Raw genomic sequence first — 23,123 nt, 5'->3', positions numbered from 1 at the left:
TGAGAAAAACAGAGAGAGAGAAACAAAGAAAGTAGGAAAGTCGGGAGATAAGCAAAGACACAATGCCAATCACTAACTAGAAAGCAGCAAACAGGAAATATGGAATATGTATCAGGGAGGCTGGACTACTACTATTACTACTACTGTCACTCACGCATACACACACACACACACACACACACACACACATATATATTAACCCCACCCACTGCCATCACATTACACTCAAATGGAAGGAAGTGAGATTCGGAGGGTGGCAATGAATAGATTCCATGTTTGTATTCCACCCCTCATTGAATGGAGGTAGAAAGAAAGGTGAAAAGAGATAAAGAGAGAGAGAGTTGGGGGCTGGTGGTTTCAAACAGGAAATATGGAATATGTATCAGGGAGGCTGGACTACTACTATTACTACTACTGTCACTCACGCATACACACACACACACACACACACACACACACACATATATATTAACCCCACCCACTGCCATCACATTACACTCAAATGGAAGGAAGTGAGATTCGGAGGGTGGCAATGAATAGATTCCATGTTTGTATTCCACCCCTCATTGAATGGAGGTAGAAAGAAAGGTGAAAAGAGATAAAGAGAGAGAGAGTTGGGGGCTGGTGGTTTGTATCAAAGTTCAATTGGATATTAAAGATAATATCATCACAACTGCCAGTCTTATTCACCATGATCATGTCCATCACCAACACAATGATCAGTCCAGCCTGTTAAAATCATTATTGTTATTGTTACTATTATCATTATTCATATTATAATTACTGATATAGTTTAAAATGGGCGGGCTAGTTTTAATTATTTAGATTTGATCTGGTTTTTCATTTGTCATTAATCTTGTCATTAACTGTTCCTTCTGTTAATCCTGCACAGCGACTGCTTGCTCCTTGTTTGGGGCGGGGCTGGACTCCGTGGTGATTGGCCCTGCGGGGGCGGATTCTTTTGCGGGTGGAGCCTCAGTCTTTTTAGACTCAGCGTCGGGCTTGCTCTCCATCGCTTTGGCTACAGGAGGGGTGGGATCTTTAGCAGGCTCTTTCACAGCTTCTTTCTCATTGGCCGGAACTGCAGAAGGGGCGGATTTTTCTTCCGCTTTGGCAGGAGGGGCATCTGGACTGTTGGCGGGTTCTACTTTGGCAGCCTCGCTGCTCTTGGCATCAGAAGCTTTAGGAGCATTAGCATTCACCGCAGGCTCCTCCTTCTTCGGAGGGGCGGCGCTTTTATCCTCCTCCTTGGGTGCAGTGGAGTTGCTATCGGCGGTGGGCGTGGCTTCTTTGGCGGCCGCCGCCATGTCATTGGTTGTATCGGTGGCAGCAGGAGCGCCCTCATTGTTTTCCTTAGGAGCTTCACCCTCCTCCGCCGACGCTCCCTCCGTCTTTGCGTCCTTCTCTTTTGCCTTCTCGTCGTTCACATTGTATCCCTTCTTCTTTTTGCTCAGCTTCCCTCCCATTTTACCTCTGACCTGTGAAAGAGAGAAACAGGACAATCTATAACACTGGCTGCAATGACTCAGAATGAGTTCTTGAACTGTCCGTTTCATCTTTTATTTTAACTCTAAAATCATTAAGGAAATCTTTTGTTGTTTCTCAAACAGCAGTGTGCTAAAAATGTTTTTAAGAAATGGACCCTAGAAAACTCAAACATCTCCTCTAGAGTTTCAGATCTCGACAATGTCTCAAACTGTGTTCAGATTTGCCAATATACATGTACCAGTCTGCAAAATGAGATTATAATTAAAAATGTATTTTCATTTAATTTGTTTAAAATTTAATTCATTTTATTTCTTTCCAAATAATCTTGACTATCATAAAATATTCAAGACTAAACTATATAATGCTATACCAATAGATTACAATCTTTTGAATGCCACAAACCCGAAATATGATCAATTTTAGTCAGCTCCCATCCATAACATTTACAAGGCATCTATATAGCTTCTTGTATAAAGACCCAATTTATACTATGAAAAAATTACATTAATAAATATATTCCTAAAATGTTAATTATAGGACTGTTAAATTGATTTAGTGTAATCTAAGTTTTATTTATTTAGTTAGTTCTACAGACCATCTAGCTTTCCTTTGCAGGCTCCAAAACCCCAGGGCTATACTTTACTATAAAATACTGTAATGTTATTCTATACTGTGTCAACAGCTATCTAAATTGTTTCTGGTTTAAATTCCACAGGAATTTTAGGAGAAACATCAACGACAAAGATTTAAAAAAGGTTCCTCTATTGCTTCCTGAGCCATGAGCAAAGAGCAACCACTGAGCAATAAAATTTTCCTCTGGGATTATTTGTGGAAATTCAAGTGTAGCATGTCAAACACTACATGTCTTGCATAATCAGAATGACATACTGGGAAGAAAAATGTAATTCATGCTTTTAACAGGTACTAAAAAAACCCTGTCTGCAAATAGATCTGTGCAAGGTGTCATAATGAGAGAGAGCAAAAAAATAGGATGAATATACATTGTAGGTTCTGCTCTGGGTTTATTTTAGCACATGCGCTTCAATCCTGAAACAAAGAGCTAATAAAGGCTCAGAAGGCTAAACTCAAATCTCTGAGACAGCCTGTCAAGGTTCTATCATATCATGCATCAAAACTAGATCATTAATCAGTAATCAGACTCTAGTGCTGATAGTTATCTAGATAGATGGAGGGGGTTTTAGAGGACAGCATCTCTGAGCCATACTACCTGCAATTCAGAACCGCAGTTACCAAGGCAACCGGGTGCTCACGTGACCCATTCCGAATAAGGAGCCGTGCTAAACAAATTCTCTCTCTCTCTCTCTCTCTCTCTCTCTCTCACTCCAGTGTCCCTGTTGGCTGCTTTAGCGTTCCTGAGCTCAACAACCATCTGTGCAATGACACACTTGCACACACACATACAGTTATTCTCCAGACAGAAGGAGAGCAGTAATCATGTGAAGCCAACATGTGAGTTGAGTGTTTCACACACACACACACACACACACACACACACATATGACAATGGAAACATGGAAATCTTTCCTTGCAGCGTGCAAGAGAACAATAGACACTTTCTGTCCCATCTCCACTGAGTCAAGCAGACAGCAGCACGCTGTTTCATCGTTAAACAATACGCTGCAGTGTGTGCGCATCTATGAGCTGTCTCATCTGTACAGGAGGCTTGAAATTCACTGACTGTGTGAAACCTGCTGATTGGTAGTAAATTCGATCCTGGTGTGGCTTGTAAACTGTCTATGCAGTGTGTACAAGTAGTATTCAAAAGCCTCATTGCCAAATTGAAAATTAAACGATGAACTGCACTTTTGGCTTCTGCTCCAGTACAGAGCAATGCAAAAAGAGTTTAGCTTAAGGGAAGACTGAACATTGATGCTCAATGCATCAGTAAGATTAAACCTTCAGATGAAGCTGTATTGGCTAGGCCCCACGACAGAGCTCCATTGTAGAGGCTAGGGCCCAGGGCAGTATCAGGGATCCGGGCCCTTTGTTTCTCCCTCTCACCACCAGAGGTCGCCATCTCCCTTCCTCCCGGACTCCATTCCCCAGACTCCACTCACCTGTCACTCATTACACCCTCAGCTGTTCCCCATTGTCACAGACTATATATTCTCCTCTCACTCACCACTCTGCCTGGCTGAATTAATTGTAATTGTAGTTGTTTTGTATGTAGGTTGATGCAAGCACGTTGGCTGCCTAATTTGTATCCCTCACCTGATCCTGTTTTGTTGATCCGTTCTGATCTGTTTTTGTTTCTTTTTGTCTGCCTTTCTGTTCAATAAATCTAGTTTCACCTGCATTTGGACCCAGACCCTGTTTTTCCACGGTGCTCCCTTACCGCACCGTGACAGGCAGAGCTGCACAGTGGAGAGTGTTTACTGGTCAATAGGGCTGCAAAATCTAATTGATAAACACTTTTCATTATTGTGTGTGCAGCAAATAAATATTTTTAGTCATTAATTTTAGATTTTAAATGAACAATGAATTTGTTACTATATGTAAAGCAAGTATTTAGTACTGTGCAAGGACAGTGACTTCTCAGTAAAATTGTGTGTTTAGGTTTTTATTTTATATTACAGTAATTTAAAATGTTCTGCTGCTTAGAAACTTCCTTTGGTTTTTTTTCAGAAACTCTTTTGTTTGTTTTATTGCATATTGGATTGTACTGTTTATATCTGCTCTTTATATTATATATTTTAAACATTTTTGCACACAATGTGTGGCATACATCACACAGACATCAATTTGCACTATTTCAAGTGCAAAGAGCTTTGAGCACATGTAATTGAAAAAAATATTGATAAAATAATAATTTATTAACTCTTAGTTACTTATACATTTGATGTATATACACTAGTTTAAAAGTTTGGGTATGTAATTTTTTTAATGCATACATCTCTCATGCTCGCCAAGGCTGCATTTATTTGATTGAAGATTGTGAAATAAATAGTAAACTTTTATTTAAAGTAACTGTTTTGTGTTTGAATATATATTTAAAAAGTAAATTATTACTGTGATGCAACGATGAACTTTCAACGGCCATTACTCCAGTCTTCAGTGTCATATGATCCTTCAGAAATCAATTTCTTGTTTTTATTAATCTTGCAGCTGTGCTGTTTAAAATTTTTGTGAAACAGTCTTTCCCGTCTCATCTGTATTCCCATAAGAAGAACGCGATGCGATGCGCGGCTTGATTCAGTTAAAGATATAATTTAATAGTATATAATCACTAATACATAATTAATATACAGTGGGTACGGAAAGTATTCAGACCCCCTTAAATTTTTCACTCTTTGTTATATTGCAGCCATTTGCTAAAATCATTTAAGTTAATTTTTTTTCCTCATTAATGTACACACAGCACCCCATATTGACAGAAAAACACAGAATTGTTGACATCTTTGCAGATTTATTAAAAAAGAAAAACTGAAAAATGCTCAGTATTTAGTAGAAGCACCCATTTGATCTAATACAGCCATGAGTCTTTTTGATGCAACAAGTTTTTCACATTTCAAACAGAACGAAATAATAATAATAATAATTATTATTATTATATTATTATTATTATTATTAGCTTATTAGAAAATCTCTTTATTTCTTTTTGCTCGTATTTCAATTTGTTGTTAAATCAAACTTCAGTCATTCAAATAAAGAAATATTAAGGCCAGAGTCGATTGTTCAAAAATAACTGTTTTGATCTGATCATAGCCTAAACGAGTCATGGGTCTGAGTGCAGTTATTGGATAGCACTATATTGTAGACAGATTGGAGATTAATCCTAATAAACATGCCGCTACAATTAAAACCATTACATTAAAATACATTTAAAACAGTGTATTTCAATAATTTCAGCAGCGTGCAGATCCTTGTTTATGTCAGACTGTGGCGACAGCAGCGCGGACAGTCGCTTAGCTCGCTCACATATAGCCTACCATATATCTATAATAACGGGAAAACATATCTTTTTATTACATAATATGTCCTTATTACGAGAAAAAAATATGTCGTTTTAACGAGAAAAGATGTTGTTTTAACGAGATAATTATATAGTTTTTACGACATAACATCTCGTTTTTACGAGAAAAGATCTCGTTATTACGAGAAAAGATGTAGTTTTAACGAGAAAACATCTCGTTATTACGAGAAAAGATGTCATTTTAACGAGAAAAAATGTCATTAAAACGACATATCTCGTTATTACGACATAATTGAGTGGGAAAAAAAATATGTGTGTGGCAGCAATGCGTCACCGTAATAACACACACACACTAATAACTTTAGATCTGTCCTCCAAACTCAAATACACACACAAGCTCATAACCCTAGAGACATACTCAAACAAAACACACACTAGCACATTGTTGGCCAGGGCTCAGGCCTCTACGTAAACAGCAGCTCAGGCTAATGAATAACTCCAGAACACTGAGCAGACAGAGAAACCAGAAGCTCCTGTTTTTCGTTTGATGGGTCAAGATGATGTGAAGAGTAAATATGCAGTGATGAGTCATATGATGATAATTGTGATTGTGTTTGTTTTATTGATTATTCTTGTTAACACAGATCAGGAGTTAAGGGCCAAATGGTAGATGTGGTTTCAGGATGACAGACAGTGTGACTGTTGACAGAAAGAGTCACTCCAGGTAATTATTCTTTTGTTTAATTTCTAAACTTCCCACACCAAAACAAAAAAAAACAAAACAAAAAGTAGTTTTTTTGGCCATAACTGTGTGTGTCCAGTGAGCACTCTTCCTTCCCTGATTCTTCCTGATCAGTGAACATGTTTTAGACTCTTATTAACAATCACAGAACCATTAACTGCACACTATGGAACTAAAATCAAAACGGGAAAGATGAATTGCACCTACTAAAAGCACTTTAATTGCATTCTTTCAGCGCATAATTCACTAAAGCAATTATGCAAGTTAGGTAACAGTGTGAAATTGGCCACAAAATTGGTGATGAACACCATTTGCAGGCTGTAAATCCCCATCTTACTGGCCACTTCTAAATGCTAGGGTGTGGAGGATAAGGCAGACTACTACAATCTGCCATACTTTATTCAAGCGCTTTATTTGGCTCTTTTAAAGTGTGCTTGACCCCACTGCACGTCTGGGTGCCTTGTTAAAGAGCTCTTCTCCATCATAAATTATTGCTGCCATTATCAGCAGAAAATGTACACAAAAATCACCTATAAAATTTCAGTTAATAGTGACGCCAATTGCAGCAGGCAAATATCGCTGAGTTTCATGAATAAAGTGCTCTGTAATGATCCTACAAAACGTCATTTACTCATTCTGCTAGTTCACTACCATTCAAAAGTTTGTGGTCAGTACAATTGAATAATAATAACACAAATGAATACTTTTATTCAGCAAGGACACATTATATTGATCAAAAGCAATGAAGACTTTTACATTGTTAAAAAAAAATATAAATTTCAATATAATTTTTCAATTGAATATAAAATATACATTTAAAAATACATATTTTGAATAAATTCTGATCTTTTAAACTTTCTATTTATCAAATAATCTTGAACAAATGTCATGTTCCACAACACTATCAAGCAGCACAACTGTTTTCAATATTGATAATAATAAGAAATGTTTCTTGAGCAGCAAATTAAAAATGATTTCTTGTGACACTGAAGATTTAAAATTCATCTTTGCCATAAGGAACGAATTAAATGATTAATTACATATGTTTAAATACATTAAAATAAAAAGTTACTATAAATCATCATAAAATTTCACAATATAGTTTGTTTTTTAGTTTATTATTCATCAAATAAATGTGCATGAGAGCATAAGAATCAAACTGCCCTTAAAATCTTACCAACACTGAACTAGATAGACAGTTAACGAACTAAAAAATGTGTATCTTGACTAAATGTGCTGCCATTTTAAAATCCTAAGAAAGCAGCTGTTAATGATGATGCAGTTGGGTTGAGTTTAATTTATATAGCGCTTTTACCAAGCTCAAAGTGCTTTACAAGCAACAACAGACAAACATCTGTTCAAACCCCCAATAACTGGAATAACTGGTGAGCTTCCAGTTTATTGAGTCTAAAAATGTAAGATAAACCTTGTATGACAAGAATGTGCCTTGACTATTCATATTGTATTGTTTTTACAAGGTTATTATTTTAGGGTTATTTTGTTGAATGTAAAGAAAGTATCAGGACCTTGAGTGTGTGTATGTGTGTGTGTGTGTATCGCAGTCCATTTAACTTGGTCTCAGAAACATCTACTTCAGGAACATAAAGAGTAGAGCGAGGGAAGATTTTAAATGAACACAAATGCAATAAAACACAACCAGTACTAAGATAAATAGAGTTCAGACAGAGAGGGAAAGAGAGCAAAGAAGACATTGGTTTACTCCAAAATCCCTGAGTGTTTCAACAAGGGTATCTGGAAGTGCTGAGGTAGTTTACTAACTCATTTGGACAGTGTCTTGAGAACTGTGAAAACTTTGACTTTGACTTAGCTGCTCACTGATGGTAAAATGCACTTTGACTTTGAGTGTGTGTGTGTTTATTTAAGGCTGTAATGGCTCCTCAAAACACCCTCACTGGAGCCAGTCGGAGATAGTTACACACACACAATCCCTAAACCTCACCCTGAGCTGCAGCCTTGTGTCTATGTGTGTTTCAGGATAGTAGGAGATTTGACTGTGTCATGTCCTTCAAGTACAAACATCCATAAATCGTGTAACTGACAGATGCTTGATAAAATGAGATGTGAGCTTCCACACTTGAACACACATATAGGCTAAATGTTAAACTGAAGTACTGACTCTCTGTGGTCATTAAAAATCCCAGGATGTCTTTCGAAAAGAGTAAAGGTGTGACCCACGGCATCCTGGCCAAATTTGCCCATTGGCCTCTGAACATCATGGCCTGACCTCATATCTACTGATTGGCTTCATCACTCTGTCTCCTCTCCACCAGTAAGCTGGTGTGTGGTGGGCGTTCTGGCGCACTATGGCTGCCGTCGCATCATCCAGGTGGATGCTGCACAATGGTGGTGGTTGAGGAGATCCCCCTCTCACAATGTAAAGCGCTTTGAGTGCTTTGAAAAGCTCTATATAAACGTAACAAATTAAATGTACAGCACACTTATGGGTGTTTCTTTAACTATTGCCAGTGCCACTTTTAATTTGTCAACTATAACAATGTCAATATACAGGCATTACAGAAGAATTCTGTTATTTTCCGTAACCAACAAATGTAATTTTCATTGCATCTCAAATTTTGTATTGTGTTTGATCATATGATGTTGTGGACATTTTTGGAATAAAAATGGTAGAATAATTTGTCTTTCTACAGCTAATTTATGTATAATATACTATATGCATTAAAGTATACATACTGTATATACATTAAAATAAAATTTTTATATTTTTTGTGTAATTTTACAAAACGAGCTTAACTGCAAATTGCTGAAATTCTCCATTCTTAATTTATATTTGTTGATCTTTCTTCAAATATCTTAATTTTTCATATCTTAATAACCTAATCTTAATTTAAAAAATTATAATTTTAATTTCTTCATAAAACAAGTATGCTAACTTTTGAAAACTCTAATTCTATTAGTGACAAAAATGTTGGTTGTGATCGAAATGATACAACCAAGGGATAGTCAACATAAATAATTTCTACACAATATATTTCAGGCTTTATTTAGATTGTCATAGTTTTAAAAATTGTAATAATATTTTATGATTGATTTTAATATTTTAAGATTAAATGTCCGGCTTTGGGATAAAGGTAAAACAATAAAATCTATGCATAGAACACATTTCAAAAATAGCAAAAAAATAAATGACGAAGGCATGATAAAATATTTCCAAGAATTTATAAGAAAGAGTTTAAATCTTCAATAAAAAATCAGCCTTTGGGACATAAATATGCTCATAGTTGAAGAAACGCCCACATATTTTTACTAGACATTTTTATGGCACATATATCTGGTGTTTAAAAAAAAAACAATTTATTAACTTTAGATTTCATATCTGACTTCATGAAGTTAAAAAAAGACGTATATTATTGTTTTAAATATCTGAGATTTAGGCTTAGTCTAAACATAATTCACATATCAACAGGAAAAAAAAACGGACACATACAAATCCACACTGTGTTTAATGTTTTCATTCTTGTGGGAAACTTGCTGTCTAAACAAGAGGCGACTGCATTGTTCATTAGGCCTTGATTATATAGTCGATGTCCTGAACACAACACAACACCCTCACTCCTGTCTGTACTTTCACAAGGTTCTATACTGTAAAAACAGTGATACCAGACTACATTTATCACTCTCTTAACAGCTGACATGTATTATTATTTGATGTCATTTATGTATGTCTTTTGGTCATTGTCAGGTTTAGCCTGTTCAATGCTCTCATCCAGCACTAATGCTGTGTTTTGTGTGTATCTCTCTCCAAGGGACTGTAACAGACAGGTGCGGTCAGTGGGGGTCTGGCCTTTGATTGGCTGTTGCCGTAGGAACCATAGGAGAGCTGCCATTCTGGCTCATTCTTACACTTCCTTCAGGTCATCGTCATGGCAACCCAGAGAGAGATTCCATGATGACACACACAATATCAGAATCGAGGAATCTGAGCTGCTGCTTATCCATAGGTAATTAACACATAATCATAGAAATAAATTAACACACGAAGTTACCCTGCATCTTGAGGGGTGATGTAAGATATTTTTAAGAATGTTTCAAAGTCAATAGGATCCAGTGTTGTTTTGTATGTATATAGTATTATACAGAACATTTTGCAAAATCTTCTTTAGCATTCCACAGAAACATTTTCACCCAAAATTTGCTTTTTTGGGAGAACTGTCCCTTTAATTCTCAAGATTTCACAACTAACGGCTGTATATTGTAAAAAATATATATATATAATAATAATAATAATGTGAAAAAACAGCAAACAACCTGCAAAAGCATTGCAACTCCAAAAATTTTTAATTTTAATCCAACAGATTTCAACTAAACCACCGTCAACAGAGCCATCATGTTATGTTTGGAAGTCTGCTTTGCACAGCGCTCTTGAAGGGTTGCCATGTCCACGTATTACCGGTATTAAGCATCTTTGGGCTTGACTCATAAAGCTATACATTTTATGGAGTTAATAAAATAGGCAGGTGCAGATCACTATATTTTGGTATGTGGCTTATTTCCAAAATAACGCATTTGGATTTAAGTGTATTATGGGTTTGTTCTTATTTGTTGTTGTTGTTGTTTTTTTATAAAGATCTGGCAACACTAATGAGACAAAACCTTGTAATTTCTTTCACCGCACATACGGGAAAGACACAACTCTGAAACACATTTAAATACATCATTAACAACTAGTTGTTCGTTCGATTCTGAACACTGTAGAGTTGTCACTACCTGCATTTTTCAGGAGTCAATTCAGTTGTCACTTACATTTCTGAACTGTGTTTGTACAGAACAGGGTTAAGCACTAAAAGGTGAAATGACAACCGAATTTAGCTGCAATGTGTATGTAGCCATAAATAATTTTAAAAGCCAACAAATTGTTCAGAAAGCTTAATATGTGTTTTGTAAAAATGTAAAAGTGAAACAATATCAGGCTCAGTTCTACTGCTCCACATAAAGCCACCAATCACTTTCCACACAGTGCACACAGACCGCAAAGCATGATGGGACAGAACCTGACTAGTGACTGACACTAAAACTTATCAAGTTCTGCCAGCACAACTAAGGCTGCCTGAGGAAAACATCAAATAATAAAAAAATGCTCCACTAATCTGAAGTAGTTAACAACGGTGTGACAGAATGGGTACGTAGACTGAAATTCTTTTTTTTTTAAGTTAAGTGACAAGTCCAGAAATAACAGTGATTTTGAATGCATCTCTAATTTGGGAACGTCTCAGATGTTCTTGAGTTATCTGTCCCTTTCAATGATCTTCCTCAAACAAACAAACACACACACACACACACACACTCAAAAGCTCTGCTTGGCTGAGCTGCCTCTGTCTCTGTCAGTGCCATCCTGTCTCACTGACTCCTTCCTGTCTCTCTCTTGCTTTCATGTCTATCCCGCTCTTCTTCTGACAAACACTGAAAACTGTGATCACAGCCATGTAAAAATTTTCAGATGAAAGCACCTGGTGCACCAAATTCAGTATTAGATTTTAGAGCATTGCCTTGGTCGATTTGTGAGAAAAAACTGCTGCGATTTCAAGTACATTTACTTCATTTCAGCCAGAGTCCAAAATAAACACCGGCAAGCACCAAACACGAGTAAAAAACGGTGTTGACAAGTATATATGGTGAAACTTGCTAGCTGGCCAATAATTGACTACTGTGTGTTTCAGAGGGAAACACGGCACTGTGTTTATTTACTCATGAGCAGCTCAAGATTCAGAGACCTGGAGTGGCTCGATTCACAGTAAATGCTGCTTCACACAAACTTCATCTCTGAAAGTTTGGGTCACTTAAAACGAGCCTGATCTCATGACGAAAACGTACCTGTGGGAACTTTATCGCAAGATGCGAAATACGTAGCGACACATTCGATGTGAAATGTCCACTGAGTGGTGCTAAATGAGTATACGGTTTTGTTCCCCGGAACAGATTAATGTACATATGGTAAGTTTTATGTGACTTGAAATGTCCGTTGAGTGGCGCTATAACTCTAATGCTCCGTGACGTTTTTAAAATAATGTACCATCTGCACTACACTTAACCCTACTCAATAGTATGAACAAAAGCGAATGTGACACAAAAACGCAATCGCAAGCATGCTGTTTTAGCTTGTTTTTGATCTCTCATCTTTCAGCTCTTTCATTGTGAGTCATGTTTTTGACGGGATTCATACCCAAGGATTGGGCATCCTAAGTCCAATTCCGTGCTGGCTGAGCTTCGGAGCAAGCTTGTTACATCCGGAAAGCGACACATATGGAGTTGTAATCATAACTGTGTACAAAAACGATTACAAGTGCTCGCTGTTTTACCGCTTCGAGTGTTCATTTCTGTTGGAAACTGCCGTGATATGTACTTATTGGTACGTATTTCGCATCTTGTCATTTTCGTCATGAGATCAGGTTGCTTAAAATATGCATTTAAAAAGGCAACATGCTTATCTTCACAAATTTGTAATCAGAAACAATTATAAATCTGTTGTCAACGTTATTGTTATTAATAATAAATACTTTTTTAATTATTATTTTATAGTACACACGAGTATTGTATTTTATGTTTATTTTACAGGGGTGCACGAGTATTGCAGGGGGGGCGTGGGCCATCAGCAGAAAAAGAAAATAAATAAAACAGTAAACAGCCAAAGGCCGTAACTTAGAATGGGAGATGGATCGGTTTGTGAAAGGGAAGAGAAAAGCCATAGATGAAGTCGCACAGACCCAGGCAGGTGCTGGTTATTCAAAAGCTAAATGAATTATGTGAGACTATATTTTTATCTCATTTTAACTATAGATTTAATTCCCAGCTTCCTTTCGAGAAAATATGACGATGCATATCTTGCTCTCGGCTTCACTCACCACTTACCGTGTCTATACGCTACAGTTGCGCCGCAACAGCTTTACACTGGACGCGACAAAGCGACCGTTGCAAATCATTTTAACTTTGTGTTAACAGTACGTCATAAATAGAACAAGGCATCAGTTTACTGTCTGGGATTTGGTGTGTCGGGGGATTCGGGAAAAGGGGGGGTGGGGGTGGGGGGTGCCAGATTTTTTTAATAGGTTTAAAGGGGGGCGCGAACAAAAAAGTTTGAGAACTACTGCTTTAGCTGATCACATGCCTGTTTTCTTCTACAGTTCTACTGTTCCTTCTAATGTTTCCTCTCCTTCTACAATGCAAAAAAAAAAAGAAGCGCAAAAATGAAAATCCATTCTTTCTCAACTCTTTGGCTGAAACTAGACTGATGTGCACTGATTCAGACTGTAAAATCTGCAATCATGAACTACCCAACAGACAATGAAGGTCTTTCTCACTCTCACTGCTTCCTCCTGAGTCCTGCTCTCCTCTGCTATTGCAACACAAAAAACTCCAGCTGGGCTTGAAACTGGGCGTCTCGCACTGACATGAATCACCTGACTGCTCTTCTTGTTTCCATGGGTGACCTAGTATACAGAGAATCTCAAATTCTAAAATACACATTTAATCAAGATTATTGCTAATTCAACTCATGAGCGCTCAGAGCCAAAGGTGCAGATCTGTAAATGTTGGCACTCACTCATGCAGGGTTAATAATGTTTTTGGTGGCTGAGTGGCTCCTGCATGAGTTGCCTTCAGGCTCTTCTGCATTATACAAATGCACTGGACAAATAAATGAGACCTGAACTGATGTATATTCATTTATCCCTATCACTCTCTCTCTCCAACTTGCACATAGAGAGGGAGAGATGCTATTTCCATAGTGCAGCAACCATTATAACAATTGTCACTGATTATAATGGTTTCTACTGTATTTTGCCGCTCGCGTCCGGTGTAGACACGGTGTATAATGTTGTTGGTGAGGAGGAAAGCCTGTGTGTGTCCTATGCCTTAGCGGACAGCATGAAACCCACAATAAATAAATTAATAAATAACAGAGAGAATAATAATAATAATAACAGTTATCAATGTTTTTGGTGGCTGAGTGGCTCCTGCATGAGTTGCCTTCAGGCTCTTCTGCATTATACAAATGCACTGGACAAATAAATGAGACCTGAACTGATGTATATTCATTTATCCCTATCACTCTCTCTCTCCAACTTGCACATAGAGAGGGAGAGATGCTATTTCCATAGTGCAGCAACCATTATAACAATTTTGTATGTCATCAATCCAGTTCACGGAAGATTAATAATCAATAGCCAATATGTTTGAATTTGTTTTTACACTATACATTTTTTGATTGTGGTAACACCTAACTATTCTAGTGTTTTAAACATTTAAAATTCAACAATTTGGTAAATGGATACCTCAATTTTTAGGCCAAATCAGCGCTCAGTTCTCAGTGTGGTTTGATGTTTCCAGGTTGAAACGCGTGACTCATTCAAGCAGCGGTTTATTGGTGCGTGTGAACGCGTGGATTATGAAGCATCTCGCTCATCACACCGCCCGCTCCTTCTCTCAAACTCACCTCCGTCCCATAATATCGGCTCTCATCCAGACGAAAAAAACGACATTTGGGCGGAGACGTTTTGCACGGTGTGATTTTAGTGTGCGGGGATCTGAGCACTAGCTTTTTTTTTCTCCCTCACTCGGTTCATTGTCTGCGGCATCGCCGTGAAATGTAAAATAGATTCCTCTACAAACGGCATATTGATAAACACAGCTGCAGAAAATAATATTCAACTCATAAATATAGTTGTGCGTTAAAAAAACAGATCATTAGTAGACAATGTGAGAGATATAGGAGGTAAAAGCATCAGTTGTCCATCCACACCCTACGCGCAATGCGCATGTGCTCTGCAGAGACAAAGGATCAGGCAATTACGGCTGTAGCTTGAAATAATAATAAACTAAGAAAAGAAATACTATCATAAAAGGCGCGTTGATATAGAGAGAAAAAACTAAACCCTCTTCACTTTACATTAGTAAGTGACAGAGTTAAGAAACTGACTCTTTGACACTGTATAGCATCACAAAGGGTAAAGAAAACATGTGTACAAACAGTATTAATTAATTATAAGGATTTATCGTATGTATATTATTTATAAGCTTCGGCTCCGTAATATCTGTGCAGGCTATGTGTGTGTGTGTGTGTGTGTGTGCGTGAGTGTGTGGGTGGTTGGGTGGGTGAGTGTGCGCGCACGCGTGTGCACCAGTTAGACAGTGCTGCAAAATGTGTGCCAGCTCTGACAAAAGAGGACGGTGGACATAAATCCGCGTCTGTGTAAACAGTAAAAAGCAGCATTTACTTTGGAAACACAACCAAAACCATTACTATTACCCCATACAAAACATGACTCTGAAAATCTATAATAAACTTATACACTTGCGCCTCAGAAAACACGCATTATCCATTACGCTTTATTCTAATACTCCTTAATTCATCTTATGAGCAATTTTCATTCAAATGTGTGCATTAAAATAATAATAAACAGCGCGAAAGCAACTGCATGCACGCGCAGAACACGCCCCTCTCCACTCAGTTCATCCGCGTGAATTCCGTGGCTGATTTATTGAAATCTTTATGTGCATCTCAGAAATCAAATAAGCTCAGATACATTACTCCATTCACCCGCTGAAAGACGTGCTGAAAGTGCACTTGATTTCGATATTGGCCCGGTTCACTACCGTGCGCCCCGTGTCTCCAAATGGAAGCTGCTCTTATTTATCAGAGACGCTCCAACTAGAAAAAAATTCCTCATGTAACTGAGGCAGAGTGTTTATTTAATCTACTAAAAGAGTGAAAGACTCTTACCGTCGGCGGTGGACTTTCCCAAGACACGGCAGCGCGCCGTACCGTGATCAAGTCGCGCAAAAAAATTGTGTTACGACTTTATACTCGTTATCAAAAGAAAATTAAATAAAATCTACAAAAACAACTTGCTCTTTTGTTTAAATGAGCTGTTTATGAATATATTCAAAGTAGTGAACCTTTTTCTGGTAGCTAGTTGTGTTTCTGGTCAATGCGTAAAGAATTCAGAATGTTTCATTTTTAACTTATACCAGCTAATATAGGGATATAACCCGTTCACGTTCAAGCTCGTGCGAATGGGAGAGTAAAATGCTCAATAAATATATAAATTTTTGTCTTTGCGCGCCCTCTGGCGACATCAGTTTAAAATGTAGCACACACAGGCAATATGAGGCGAGTACAGAGGTGTAAAAATACTAAAAATATATTCTAATAATAAACAAAAATGCTGTCGCTAAATTTAACTTAATAGAAAATAGCAATGGAAAAGATAACGTGCTTAAGTAATGATTGTTTTGCTGAGACACTGTAATTAATCAACTGTAGCCTATAAAATTAGGAAAAATACGGTGTGCATAATTATTATGCAAGTTGATATTATGATCATATTTTTTTTCCAAAATTTATTTTACCAAATCCAAACCACATCAATCTTAATAATACTAATCATTTTGTATTTAATCATTTATAAGTGATATATAATTGTCCATGAAGGCTGGAAGTGAAAAACGCATTATATTCAGGTGTGCATAATTATTAAGCAGGTTTTCTTTTACAGATAAAATGAGCAAAAAAAAAAAAAAGAGATTTAACTCAGACTGAAAAGTCAAAAACTATTAAATGCCCATGACAAATTCAAAACTAATGCAATACAGAAATTGCAAAGCTAAGGCATGACCATTTGACAACATAATGCTCATTGGGTCAGCAGGGTAAAAAAAAAAAAAACAGGTGGAGAAGAAAAGACTCATGTTAAAGGGGTCATATGATGCTTTTTTAAAGATCATTATTTTGTGTATTTGGTGTAACAGAATATGTTGACATGCTTTAATGTTAAAAAAACACATTATTTTTCAAATACTGTACATTATTGTAGGTCCTATATGCCCCGCCTCTCTCAAACACTTAGTTTTCTACAAAGTCCCTCCTTCCGACAAATGCAGTCTGCTCTGATTGGCCAGCTGAACCAGTGCACAGAGTCTTAACTTTGATAAAGAATATCTCTTTGGTTTTGAGACTTTAGTCTTTGCAACTTCAGGGATCTTATCTATGCACAATCAGCTTGTAACACTCCAAAGAGAAAGGAAAACTTGAAATCGCATCATATGACCCCTTTAACTGCAAAAGAATTAAGGTGAAGAATTAGGTGTAAAACCATCAGGAACCATTTAGTCTCCAGCGCCACCATTTTCCAGAACGGCAACCTTCCTGGAGTCTCCAGTAGTGCCATGTGTCAGGTAACAGGTTCTCAGGGACTTAGGTTAGGTAAAGAATCCTAAAAAAAATGACCCTCACTTAATCAGAATCACATGCTGAAGTTTAGTAAAATACATGAAGATTTTTATTGGCTTTATACACAGATAAGTTGAGAGAGACTCTTGAAGGACCAGCACCACATCCTCTTGTACTGTTTGAAGAATTTATCTTCAAGAATCTGCAGAAAGATTTGGGAATTCATTTTTAATCCATCTCCTATCCTGAAAAGTCTGTCTTGCAGTCACTCTCGGCTTATCTGCCTATATAAAGCATATATAAAAAAAATCAGTCTTCATGTATTTCACAACACTTCAGCATGTGATTCTTATTTAGTGAGGGACATTTTTTAGGATTCTTTACCCCAGCAAAGTGAGAACCTGACACCTTGTACTTCTGGAGACTCCAGGAAGGCTGCAGTTCTGGAAAATGGTGGTGCTGGAGACTAAAGAGACTAAAGAACACCATGCGTGGCTAAATGTGAAGTGACTTTCAAGATACAGAGCTATTCATGAGCAATAATGAAAACAAAAAGACATTCATTCCTTTAGTTCTGTGAACTGAAAAAATTTATTTATTTTTAATCGACAATGTCGGACATAACATTTTATGAACCTCTTGCAGAATGAGACTGATCCTCATCCTCTCATGAAAAGAATAACATTTCAAATCATCTGTTATTTAGGTTTTAATTCCATTGAGTGAATGTGGTTTAGATTCCCTCACTTTCCACACCAGAGTGAATATGTTTAACCCAAGTTAACATGTTTATTACATGCATTTATTTAGTGGTTTATTGAATGTGACCTGCTAGAACTGCATGTATAAACACTCTAAATATACACTTTCTAAATATATTAGAGCTGTCAGCACTAAATAATAACAAAAATCACATGCAATTCTTTAGTTTTGTGAGGTAAAGAAAATGCAGTGGATTTCTATTTAAACACAATGTCAGGTATATAACAAATAATGTGCATCGTTGCAACTGAATGCTAACCATTACAATTGTGTTGCTAATGTTTAGAGTAAACAGGTTAAGGCAAAATCTAAAACATGGCAATGATATTTTGAAAATATCTCTCACAATATTTGCAGAATTTATGTATGAAAAGATATAATAAAATATTTACAAAAATGTGAGGGGTGTACTCCCTTCTGTGAGATACTGTATATTTTTAGGTCACAAAGTGTCACGGTTGAACAAAAACCATATGAATCAACATATTTATAATATAAACTAGCCCAAAACCCAGCATAAAGAGGCTGAGTGAATGTGGTGTGGACTCTGTGAATGAGGGTCATTGTGTCAGAGACGCTGTAGAAGGATAGAGTTCCTGCCCTGTGATCCACATACACTCCTATTCTAGAGGAGCTGGAGACTACAGGGAATTTAGTCCTTTCGTTATTGTGCCAAAATGAGCAGCTGGAATCAGAGCAGAACAAACACCAGGACTGATCATTACAACCAAACTCACACTCCTTTCCCCATCCCTTTCTGCGGATGCTCTTATATGACACTGATATACACATCTCACAACTCCACTCAACCTCCCAGTAACAGAGTACACACACTCTCTTCTCTACACAACACCTGAGGAAGACCATCAAATCTGTCTGGATGATCAGGATACGGCTGGTCTTTACGATTGTATTCAATCACTCTGTTCTCTTCAGACAGTACCAGGTTTTTATTCATTGTATTTGGATCAAAAAGTGAGCTGACGGGAATCTGATAAAGATAAAACACATAATATACATCTATCAAATAATAAATTACTTTCAATTATCAAAACACAACATAATTTATTCTATTGAGGTTTTACATATGTATGGAAAGCACCAGTTATGTTAGACAAATATTAGGAGAAAAAAAAAACTTGCCTCACTGTTATCAACATATCTTCTTATAGTTGGTTGAAAATGTATAATTAAAGTGCCCCTATTATGGATTTTTGAAAATTACCCTTCATGCAGTGTGTAACACAGCTCTAAGTGAATGAAAACATCCTTTAAAGTTTTAAATCTGAAAGTGCACCGTGTATAAAGTTATTGTCTCTCAAAAGAAAGAGTTGAATCATTGAAACAAGTCGTTTTTAAAACGAATCCCAAGCCGTTTCATGCTGACGTCAACATGAAACATTAGCATATTGCCCGCCCATTTGATGGTCTTTTCCGTTGGTCTGAATGAAAATGCAAATTCTTTATTTTTCCACTAGGTGCTGCTTGGTAAAAATAGCTGTTTCCCCGGTAACGCTGTACACAAAGCAGCACTGTGCTCACAAACACTGCTTTATCAGGCATTACAGGCATGATGAAATGAAAATGAGACCAATCAGACCAATCACCGCAGATTAGCGTCAAGCAAAGGAGGGGTTTGGAAAAATGAATCGTTGAGTGAATCGTTTGGGAGACATTGAGCAAGTAAGGCAAAAATAAATGCATATTATAAGACAATGAAAGTGTTTTTTGACCTTGCATGCATGTCAACCTGTTGTTGGGGACTCCCAAAACCAAAATGTGAACCTTTCATTACCCATAATAGGGGCACTTTAAAGGGGTCATCGGATGCCAATTTTCCACAGTTTGATATTATTCTTTAGGGTCTTAATGAAAAATCTATAACATACTTTGGTTAAAATTTCTCAATGGTAGTGTAAAACAACACCCTTTTTACCCTGTCAAAAACAGCTCTGTTTACAGCAAGCCATTTTCTTGCATGCTCCTTTAAATGCTAATGAGCTCTGCTCACCCCGCCCCTCTCTGAGAGACTGTAAACTTAAGCCGCATTCATCGTGAAACTTGCCAACTAGCACGTTATTAGGTAAGGCGATTTGCAAAGATTCATAAAAGAACCTTATACTCATTCTTCTGTAGGTGAGGCTGGATCACGAATGATTCACGCGAACATAAACGCATTATGGTAGATTGGGGGCGCATTCCCTTCAAAAACAAACGTAAACCACTGCGTCTTCAGCGGCTCAGATGTCAGGAGTAAATGACGACTGCTATGTTCGTTATTACATCCAACAACAGAACACCTTAATCGCTTAGGAGCCCTTCTTGTCTACAACCACTCTGGTGTCGAAACAATGGCGGACTGATGACAGCTCACTCAGGGCGGGTCTGTGATAAAACGCTAGTGTCAATCAACAATCGTGGGAGGGGCTTGCCAGTGTGACGTCACACTGCCAAGAATCTGAGAATGGCTTGATATGAGAAAGGGGTTTGGATTTATTGAGATTTTTAAAAAAAAAGCACTGGGTGGATTTTTATCATTATAAGATGGATGTGTACACACACTGCCAAGACACACTTCAGTTCAAATAACATGTAAAAGTGAATTTTGCATCAGATGACCCCTTTAAAAATCAATTTACATTTTCTATTAGTTTTTTAGTTCTGTTGAAATGTTTTAGAGATCTTTTAACAGCTCGATCACAGACAGTAAAGTTTAGCTAAAAATGCTTAATATATAAATGTATGAATATTTTAAAGATTTATTTTAACTACAGTAATGTGTTGTATTTAATAAGAACTAAAGTCTGTCTCTTTATGTACATGTGTGATTATAGAGACTTACACTGGAGGAACTCCTCGTGGGTCTTGGGTTCAGAGGTGATGATCTTAATGTTTCTTACTATGTAAACCAACAGACATTTGTATTGTCAATATTGTAAAATAATATCAAATAATTAGAAATTAAATTGAAATTATATCTAAAAACATTCATTTTAATATCCATTATCTATTTTTCTACATGACATCATATGAAACATGTCAGGAAATTTTAAGCTCACCTCTACCAGACAACATTTCTATCTCCTCTCAGCAGAAATGCTCCAGTTTCTCTCTCAGATGAGACACAGATTTACCAACATCATCAAAAGAAAGACAAGAACTGACAGTGATGTTGGGTGAGTCTGTAGATCCAGGAGGAACAGAGAGAGACTGGAAACTCTATACAGACACAAAGACACAATAAAAACACCAGCTAAAGACACAGAAACATTTGATAGAAACACAATCTCTGTACAGCATGCTTTTTCCTTTCCTAAAGACCACTGTCCTGTTTCTCAAATCTCTGTTACCTGGAGGAAATGGATGTTATCATCTGTGTGTGAAAGCTGCTCCAGCTCAGCATTTCTCCTCCTCAGATCTTCAATCTCCTGCTCCAGTCGCTTCAGTTGTACTTCAGCTCGACTCACTGCATCCTTTTCCTGATCTCTGATCAGCTGTGTCACCTCAGAGCGGCTTCTCTCAATGCAGCAGATCAGCTCAGTAAAGATCTCTCTCAACTCTCACTGTCCTCCACTGCTGTCTGTGCAGAGCGCTGTTAGGACACACAGAGAGAGAAGCATCAGAATCAGTCCATTCACTCTTTGGCTGATGATACACGGGGCAACTTTTTGAGCAATGTTGCTGGGCAACTTTGGCTAATGTTGCCATCAACGGGCAACCAGGTGAGACACAGTGCCCACAACCGATCTAAAGTATCCAGATAAAAATTTGTTAACCATTCTCAATGGGAAAGTGCCCAAGCAACATTGCTCAAAAAGTTGCCCGGCAAAATTGCACAAAAAGTTGCCCCGTGTATCATCAGCCTTACTGCTGCCTCACACAGCCTGTTCCCCACAGTGGGCTTCAGTGGGACTGAAAGAGCTCCAGCACTGGCTCCTCACTGACTGACTGGAGGAGAGTCATAACTGAGTCTGAAACAGCTCTTCAGCAGCCAGCAGTTGTTCTTCTGCTCAAAACTCACCTTGTAAGACTCTACAGCCTCTCTCAGCTCCTCAAGCTGCTTCTGTCTCTCCTGGATTCTCTGCTGGAATTTTCTTTGCATCTCACACAATTGTCTCTGTAGGATTAACAAATAATCATGAATCTGAATCATATTGCATGCTAAAAACAAGTAAAAAGCTATCTTTCGGGATATGGTATAATATCAGTTTGTACCTGTTTCTCAGTCCTCTCTGCAGCAGCTGATACAGTCCCGTGGTTTTTGTGTACATCCAACATACACAGATAACATACACAGTGCTGATCTGTACGACAGTAAATGTCCAGTAGTTTCTTATGTTGAGGGCAGATCATCTCCTGCAGTCGTCCTGTGGCGTCCATTAAATGGTGTTTTTTACTTTTGAAAAAACCTTCATGTTGTTCAAGATGACTTTGACAGTAAGATTCCAGACACACCAGACAGGACTTGATGGCTTTATATTTTCTCCCAGTACAGATGTCACACTCCACATCTCCAGGTTCAGCATAACACTGAGCAGGAAGAGCAGCTTGTGCTTTTGACTTCTTGAGTTTCTCCACCACTTCAGCCAGCATGGTGTTTTTACCTAAACCAGGTCTTGGAGTGAAGGTCTGTCTGCACTGAGGGCAGCTGTAGACTCTCTTCTGATCATCCTGATCCCAGCAGCCTGTAATACAGCTCATATAGTAACTGTGTCCACAGGGAATGGTCACTGGATCCTTCAGTAGATCCAGACAGACGAATAGTATGTTCCTGCACAACCTGAGGCTGCAGTTTCAGGACCGCAGTTCTAGGACCGCAGGACCGAATTGGATCACTAAAGATGGACGACATGGCATGGCCAGCAATCAGAGTGAGTAACTTTACTGATTTTCAATTAAGTTTTATTTTATAACCTTAAAACGATGCAAAGTTTACGTTGCCAATGTGAGAACTGCTAAGAAATAATAATGAATTCCCGATTGCTAGTTTTATT

At 37.6% G+C, this 23,123-nt stretch overlaps 1 protein-coding gene and 1 pseudogene across 1 annotated transcript; both read right to left on the bottom strand.

Annotated features, from left to right (window-relative positions):
* Window positions 1-379: 379 nt before the first annotated feature.
* basp1 (brain abundant, membrane attached signal protein 1) lies at window positions 380-15,952 on the bottom strand. Its single transcript, XM_016564264.1, has 2 exons — window positions 15,919-15,952; window positions 380-1,478 (listed from the first exon to the last, which is right to left on the bottom strand). The coding sequence occupies exon 2, from the start codon at window positions 1,464-1,466 to the stop codon at window positions 879-881; it is 588 nt and encodes a 195-aa protein (XP_016419750.1). The 5' UTR covers window positions 1,467-1,478; window positions 15,919-15,952; the 3' UTR covers window positions 380-878.
* Window positions 15,953-20,966: 5,014 nt separating this feature from the next.
* The window catches only part of LOC107749135 (E3 ubiquitin/ISG15 ligase TRIM25-like), a 3,191-nt pseudogene continuing 1,034 nt past the window's right edge, over window positions 20,967-23,123 (bottom strand).

The sequence above is a fragment of the Sinocyclocheilus rhinocerous genome, unplaced genomic scaffold (genome assembly GCF_001515625.1).
Source record: "Sinocyclocheilus rhinocerous isolate Xijiao unplaced genomic scaffold, SAMN03320098_v1.1 scaffold919, whole genome shotgun sequence".
In the NCBI taxonomy this organism is placed as follows: domain Eukaryota; kingdom Metazoa; phylum Chordata; class Actinopteri; order Cypriniformes; family Cyprinidae; genus Sinocyclocheilus; species Sinocyclocheilus rhinocerous.
This window is presented reverse-complemented; position numbering and strand designations above follow the sequence as displayed.